This window comes from Humulus lupulus, chromosome X, assembly GCF_963169125.1.
Source record: "Humulus lupulus chromosome X, drHumLupu1.1, whole genome shotgun sequence".
Lineage (NCBI taxonomy): Eukaryota > Viridiplantae > Streptophyta > Magnoliopsida > Rosales > Cannabaceae > Humulus > Humulus lupulus.
The window spans coordinates 30,730,384-30,737,992 of NC_084802.1; the positions used below are offsets into that span (position 1 = coordinate 30,730,384).

General features: G+C 37.5%; 1 protein-coding gene across 1 annotated transcript; it reads left to right on the plus strand.

The window, feature by feature from the left end:
• Positions 1-3,894: 3,894 nt before the first annotated feature.
• LOC133805673 (uncharacterized) lies at positions 3,895-7,389 on the plus strand. The gene is made up of 4 exons (XM_062243840.1): positions 3,895-4,354; positions 6,686-6,744; positions 6,834-6,887; positions 7,366-7,389. The coding sequence occupies exons 1-4, from the start codon at positions 3,895-3,897 to the stop codon at positions 7,387-7,389; spliced, it is 597 nt and encodes a 198-aa protein (XP_062099824.1).
• The last annotated feature ends 220 nt before the right edge of the window (positions 7,390-7,609 follow it).

Consider the following 7,609-nt stretch of genomic DNA (forward strand, 5'->3'; position numbering starts at 1 on the left):
GCCTTGCTCTACGGGTACAACAGTTTTCTTACCTGTGTCCCAAGTTTTTTGAGCATCGATATCCTGAGCACAATCCCCTAGTCCGAGCCTCACTGAAAACCTATTCACAATGTATCAACAACATCTATCCATCAAGTTCTAATCCATTAAATAACTTTGGAATGAAATTCTAATCCCCGAAACCTTGAATTCTATCAATCCGGGTGATAAAATCCATCCCGAGCCTTAGCTTTTGGATTCCCGAGCCTAAAACCTTCTCGGGGTCCAAAAACCCCTTAAGAGCCGCAGCCCCAAGGCCTTGTGCTGCGGCCCGCCTCAACCAGAGGCTCAGCCTCCCCTTTCTGTAGACGCGCGCCGCGGCCCAACAAAAGGGGCATCGTGGCTCGCCCTTCATTTTGGCCTCCCCTCTGTTCTAGAGGGCCGCGCCTCACCAAGAATAGAGCCGCGGCCCGACCCCCTTCGAACCCACAAAATTCCCCATTTTAACAACAAAAACCTAGCCAATTTAACCCACAACTCAATTAAATCATCACAATAGTTCTAGAATGGTCCAAACAACAAAACCTAACAAAAACTAATCCCAAAACTCACCCAAATAACCAAGAGTGATCCACCATTCAACTTACATGCATGAACTTACAATTATAAAAAAACTCAGCATAAACTCAGCTAATTTAATGCTAGGCTTCTTACCTCAAGGATGAATTCAAGTCACACTTGCTTTTAAACTTCCCAAGCTTACTCCTCCCACAATCCAAGCCTTAGATTTCTGAATTCCTTGCATAATTCCCCTAGAACTTTCTTTAGCCTTCAAGCTCCCAAAGAGAGAGAAATCGAGTGATAGGGAGATAGGGTTGGTTTGGGACAATTCTTGGTGTTTCCTTGCTTTGTCTTACTTAGCTGAAGTCACTTAAGTTACCTCCAAGGCTCGGGTACCAAAAACGTCCATAATGGCAAAATGGTAAATTTCCCCGATATTCCCTTCTAAACATTCTAACTTCAAATATATCTCCAAATATTTATTTTCATAACCCGATAACCAAGTAAAATGTCTAATACCCGATATACCCCTTGACTCGCCCCGAGTCGGGTATCGGGTTCCGTTGTGACTTCCTAGCTAAACCGCTCCCTAGGACTATCTCAGATCGTGCATCACAAATATATCACCACTCACACGTGGTAAAGATCACAATATTCACAAATATTGCATTTATGGCCCATAGCGGGCTAAAATTGCAAACATGCCCCTAATAACCAAATGGGGCCCACATGCCTATTTAATTCACCTAAACATGCATTTCTATTCACATGCTCATCGAATTCACATATTAATATAATAAATCACTTATTTCCCTCCAGGTATGCTAGTTAAGGTCCTAAGCCTTATTAGCAAATTTGGGACGCTAGAGTAACGGGAACTTTTTATTGTGCTCAAAGATTTGCAAGGGAGTTGTCTTGGTTTTGTAGATTCATCGCTTTGTGGTTGATCTCTTCATATTGCCGATATGGGGTCTCGATGTAGTATTGGGAATGCAGTGGTTGCAAATGTTGGGACCGTGTATCCATGATCATAAAGGGTTGACAATGGAGTTTCATTGGCAGGCTAGTGTAGTTAAATTGGCTGGTTCCAAAGAGGTGACTGCGCATCACTTAACTTTCACTCAATTTCATGCTTTATTGCGTGAAAGGGGACATTAAAGACTTGTATCGCCTTAGTGAAATGGTGGAAGAGCACAGTCAAAATACCACTGAATTGAGCAGTTTGGAGGTGCATTTTACAGAGGCCGGAAAGGGAATACTCACTGAGTTTGCTACTGTTTTCGACGAGCCAAAACAATTGCCATTGCACAGGAGTATCGATCATTGAATTTTCTCGTAGCCAGGTTCCGCTCCAATCAATGTACAACCCTACCGATATCCATATTTTCAAAAAGATGTTATTGAGCAGCTAGTTAAAGAGATGATGGCTTTTGGGTTTATTCGCCCAAGTACCAGCCCTTATTCTTCATCGATGTTGGTAGTAAAAAAGAAAGATGGCACATGGAGTTTCTGTGTTGATTACAAGGCACTCAATGGAATCACTATGTGAGATTGGTTTCCCATTCCTACTATTGATGAGTTGTTAGATGAATTGGGACAAGCATAAGTATTTTCTAAGTTGGACCTTCGTGTCGGTTATCACCAAATATGAATGGATCATAGAGACATTCACAAGATGACATTTCGCACACATGAAGGGCACTTCAAGTTTGTAGTAATGCCTTTCGGGCTCACTAATGCTCCTTCCACATTTTAAGCGGCTATGAATCAATTATTCAAACCTGTTTTGCATCGATTTGTCATAGTCTTCTTTGATGACATCTTGGTATATAGTCGTAATGCTCACCTTAAATTTGGACAATAGTTTTTATGCCATCCACTTGGCATGCTCACCATGTGAGACTTGTATTACAACTACTTTGGGACAATAGTTTTTATGCCAAAGTGAGCAAATGTCATTTTTTTTTCAAACTACTATTGAATATTTGGGTCACTTGGTTTCGGCACAGGGGGTTCGGCCAGATCCATCAAAGATAGCGGCCATAGTGGATTGGCCCACTGAGAGGCTTTCTTGGTCTTACGGGATATTATCAACGTTTTGTAGCACACTATGCCTCTGTCGCGGCACCGCTGACGGACCTCTTAAAGCGAGATAATTTTCACTGGACCACACAAGTAGTCGCAGCCTTTGAAAGACTCAAGTGTGCGATGACTACCACCCCTGTTCTAAACCTGCCTAGTTTATCAAAAGAATTCATAATAGAAACTGATGCTTCCAACATAGGAATCGGGGGAGTATTGATGCAAGACAATCATCCCATAGCTTTTTTTAGCAAGAAATTCGGTCCCAAGTTTGTTGGAACTTCTGCGTATATACACGAAATGAGAGCTATTGTTGAAGCTGTCACGAAGTGGCGCCAATACCTGCTGGGATGGCATTTTGTTATCCGAACAGAGCATAAGAGCCTCAAAGAGTTATTGACACAAGTAATCCAAACGCCTGAGCAACAACACTTCCTTCGGAAACTACTTGGATTTCATTTTTCCATTGAATACAAGTTGGGGAAAACGAACTTAGTTGCTGATGCTCTTTCAAGACGTCATGAAAGGGGTTATTCTTTATTGCAAATGGCCATGAGTATAGGTTGTTTTGAGTTTTTGGAGGAACTAAGGCAAGAGAATATCACCTGCCCCGACCTCAGACTTTTACATACTCAGTTGCAGTAAGGAGAGTTAGATATGTTAGTTTATTCAGAGAAAGAAGGTCTCCTTTACTACAGGCAGAAAATTTTCATCAGCAAACACTCTAATTTGAAGCAACAATTATTACATGAATTTCATGCCACTCCGGTAGGGGGTCACGCTGGGGCTGAATGGACTTATTTGAGATTGGGGGCTAATTTCTTTTGGCATGGCATGCATCAAGATGTCAAAAAATTTGTGCTCTCTTGTTCAGTTTGTCAAATGGTAAAATACTATCCAACAACCCCTTATGGATTTCTCCAACCCCTTGCGATTCCATAATGTGTTTGGGAAGATTTGGCCATGGACTTCATAGTGGGATTACCCAATTCTCATGGAGTGAGCAATATCTTGGTGGTAATAGACAGTTTCACTAAGTATGCTCATTTTGGAGCTTTGCCGAACCATTATTCTGCTACTAAGGTGGCTGAACTCTTTACTAATATGGTGATTCCACTACATGGGCTGCCTCGCACTATTGTTTCCGATAGAGACCCAATTTTTACAAGTGCATTTTGGAAAAAATTATTTGAACTTATGGGGACCACCCTCAAAATGAGCTCAGCCTACCACCTCGAAACGGACGGCCAGACTTAGGTAACCAACCGATACATGGAGAAATACCTTAGAGCTCTTACATCTGACTACCCAAAACAATGGAGCAAGTTTTTATCTTGGGCAGAGTATCACTATAACACCAGTCATCATTCAACTATCAGAATGACTCCATTCCAAGCGACCTATGGGCAACTTCCACCTACCATAACTGCTTATACTCGGGGCTCCACGACAATTCAAGCAGTGGAGGAAGATTTAATGACCAGGGACACTATACTACGACAACTAAAACATAATTTACAGCAAGCACAGAATCATATGCGGCAGCAAGCTAACAAGAAGCGACGGAACATCAACTTTAACATTGGAGATTTAATATTGGTAAAGCTTCAGCTGTACCAACAGTCCACTGTTGCAAGACGACTCAATTCAAAGCTTTGTCGTCGTTACTTTGGACCCTTTCCCGTGATAGCTCGAGCTGGTTCGGTCGCTTATAAACATAGCCTTCCTGCAGGTAGTCGTATACACCCACGTTTCATGTGTCACTGCTGAAATCGTTCCATGGTGTACCTCCGCCAAACTGCTACCCCTTACCGGAATTAAGTTTTGCTAACAAACTAATCATGCTGCCGTTAGCCATATTAGCAACACGCATCCAACGTACAAACGACTCAGAAATACGACAAGTCTTGGTCCAATGGTCACTAAGTACCCCAGAAGACGCAACCTGGGAAGACTTCAATACTTTCTGTCAGATTTACGATTTGAGACCCAGCTGGCTTAAGGAGATTTATATGCACCTTCTACATTACTTGGTGGAAATCGTAATACCAACCTCTTAATATTGAAATTATGATATTTATTTATTGTGGAAATTGTAATATTTTCGATCTCCAAGCTAAGTTCACCTGGGGGAAAGACGATAGAAACTGTTAGTTTTCGATCTAATGGGTGAGATAGAGGGATTTAATTAATAAAAGTATAGGCTCAGAATGGGCAGCGACTCAATTTTTTTTCTTTTGCCTTCTTGGATGTCATCAGTTTGACGCCTATACGAGTTGCTTATATTTTCTCTCTATATTTCTTTATCGTACTCATTGATAAGCCTTTGGTTTCGAGAAAATGGTGATTCTGCTTGAGGTGAAGGTTTTCGATAAGGGATAGCTCTAGCTGAGAACCCCCACTAGTCCTTTTCACGATCAGGTTGTGTCATCTACCAAGAGAAAGACAAAGGTGATGGCTCTCTCAAGTAGGAGCAATAGCTCAAAGATTATAAGTATGACTCAAAAAGGGAATCGGGAAAGTTGAGGAGAATGATGGGCTTTGTTTCACTGTGAACTATTTAAATTCTATCCCTACAATCTTAATCCTCTCATACCAATATAAGATTGTAGTCACAATAACGAATTTGTGAATTTTTTGATATTCATATAATATTATTCAAATAATAATAATAAATCAATATATGAAAACAATTCATCTTAATTATTTATTTCATAAAACATTGTCCAACACATGCTTTCAAGGGCAAAATTCCTAACATGACATGTAGTACCCACTCGAGTGTTGGTAGGTGGTCACGTATCCCGATAAAAGAAATTCAAGAGTCTCTCTCGAGGTGATACAAGCATATACTTTTGAGGGGGCAAATGTTATACTCGATTTTCAAGGTGAATAATATTAGCTTGGGGATTGGTATAATCAGCTCGAAAAAAAGATGATAAACTCTGCTTGAATGTCAACCGAGTCAGCTCGAAAGCATGTTAAAAAGCTTGGACATAACAGAATATCAATATTTGAATCAACGCTTCCATTTTTATTGGAAACTGACTAGATATTTATGTTGATATAAGCGATTTTGTAATTTACATTTGAAAGGAGATATTTTGTAACTTCCTCCTATAATCGTGGGAAGGTAATTAGATACCAGTTCTATAAATACTTGTTGTATTCATTTATTTTCTTTCACGCATAAATTCTTGTACTCACAAACTCTATGAAATTGCATCTTGGCTTTAACACAAAACTCATTAATAAGAGTGACTCGTGAATGTAAGTAGATTTTGATTATTGAAACACGTGAAAAATCTTGTTTTATTTTTCTTTTTAACCGTTTAATCCATTGCGAGTAAAGCACTCTACAACGATGACTTCTACTATGATGACACAGAATTCATCACTGAATATAGGCGAATCCCACAAAATAATTTTTTTTTAAATTTATTGAAAATATTGAGCTTCTGTCGCTGTAGGGTTCCAAAAAATTGGAGAGAACAGAAGGTGGGCAAATGAAAATCCCTTCAAAAATTATTGACTCTACAACTGCGATGTGTCGTCGTTGTAGAGTATCGGGGAAAAAAAAGGGAGAGAAAACTGGACTGACCCTCCAAAATATCTAGTCTCGCTATAAACATAAAAAAAATGGAGGGAAAGTTGACCGCCAAAAATTGGCTGTCAAATTTTTTCCATCTACAGTGACGACATGTCGTCGCTGTAGGGTCCCAAAACTTACTCTTTGCGACGGCTTCTTCATTACCTATAGCGATGACATATCATCACTATAGGCTACGTCGATATAACCTCCTAGGCAGAACCTTTCTTCTTCATATCTGTCAAATTTTGGGAAAAACACAAAGGTGATTTCTCCGTGGTTCTCTGCCGCACAGTGCCACCCAAGGTGTTTCGGCGTCATTTTTTGCCCTCCCTTTCTAAGGTTAGTCCATTTACACCACATACAATCAATTGTGTTCTTGAAAATTTCATTTTTTGATGATTATTTGGGTGTAATTTGTAATTTATTGTAATGGGTTTGTTAAATTTTTTGTAGTTTTTTTTTTGTTTTCAGATTATATTGGAGCATCTCGAACCCTAGCCCATTTCCTTGATATCATCCCAAGCCTTTGGGTATTTTTTTTTAATTTTATTTTGTTTTGAAATTGATTAGTATATTAATTGATAAATGATTGTTAAATTTTTTGTTGTTTTTTTTCCAGATAGCATTGGAACATCCCGAGCCCAAGTCCATGGATATCATCCTGAGCCTTTGGGTATTGTTTCCAATTTTTAATTTTTTTTGTTTTATGATTGATTAGTGTATTGATAAATAATGATTGTTAATTTGTATTGATAACAAATAGTTTTTAAATTAAATTTGTTTGTTTGTTAATTTGATATTTAAATTAAATATTAAGTTATTAAAAAAATGTTAGGTTAGATTAATTTTTTGTTTTGAATTGTATATATGTTAGGTTGAATAAATTTTTTGTTTTAAATTGTATATATGTTCGGTTACATTAAATTTTTGTTTTGAATTATATATATGTTAGCTTAATTAGATAGATTTATGTTAGATAATGATAAATTTAAGATTATAGTTTATAAAGAAATGATGGTGATTTATTTTAAAAAAAACTTTAACATTTTGTACTATATATTTATAATATGTTTTTTGTTGTTGATTTGGGAATTTAAATGATTGTATTCAATTTTACGTATGTTCTGACTGGTTTTGTAGTTTTTATGCAGATTTTAAATTTTGGGACATGTTAGATTACAACCGTTATGCTACCAAAATTATAGTAGATTTAGAAAAACTAAACATTACAAAATAGTTTTAAAGTTAGTGTGATTAAATTTTTTAATTAATTTTAATGCAATTAATAAAAAAATTATAAATTGGAAAATTAAAATGATAATTTTATAAGGATAAAATTTTATTGTTATTCTAAAAAAAAATGGAAATTAAAATAATAATTTGATAATTATCAAA

Excerpts from the sequence above, each read along its gene's own strand:
- LOC133805673 (XM_062243840.1), top strand. The coding sequence starts at position 3,895 with ATGGAGAAATACCTTAGAGCTCTTACATCTGACTACCCAAAACAATGG. Across the intron at positions 6,745-6,833 it reads ATATCATCCCAAGCCTTTGG|ATAGCATTGGAACATCCCGA; the intron begins GTATTTTTTTTT and ends TTTTTTTTCCAG. Across the intron at positions 6,888-7,365 it reads ATATCATCCTGAGCCTTTGG|ATTTTAAATTTTGGGACATG; the intron begins GTATTGTTTCCA and ends GTTTTTATGCAG.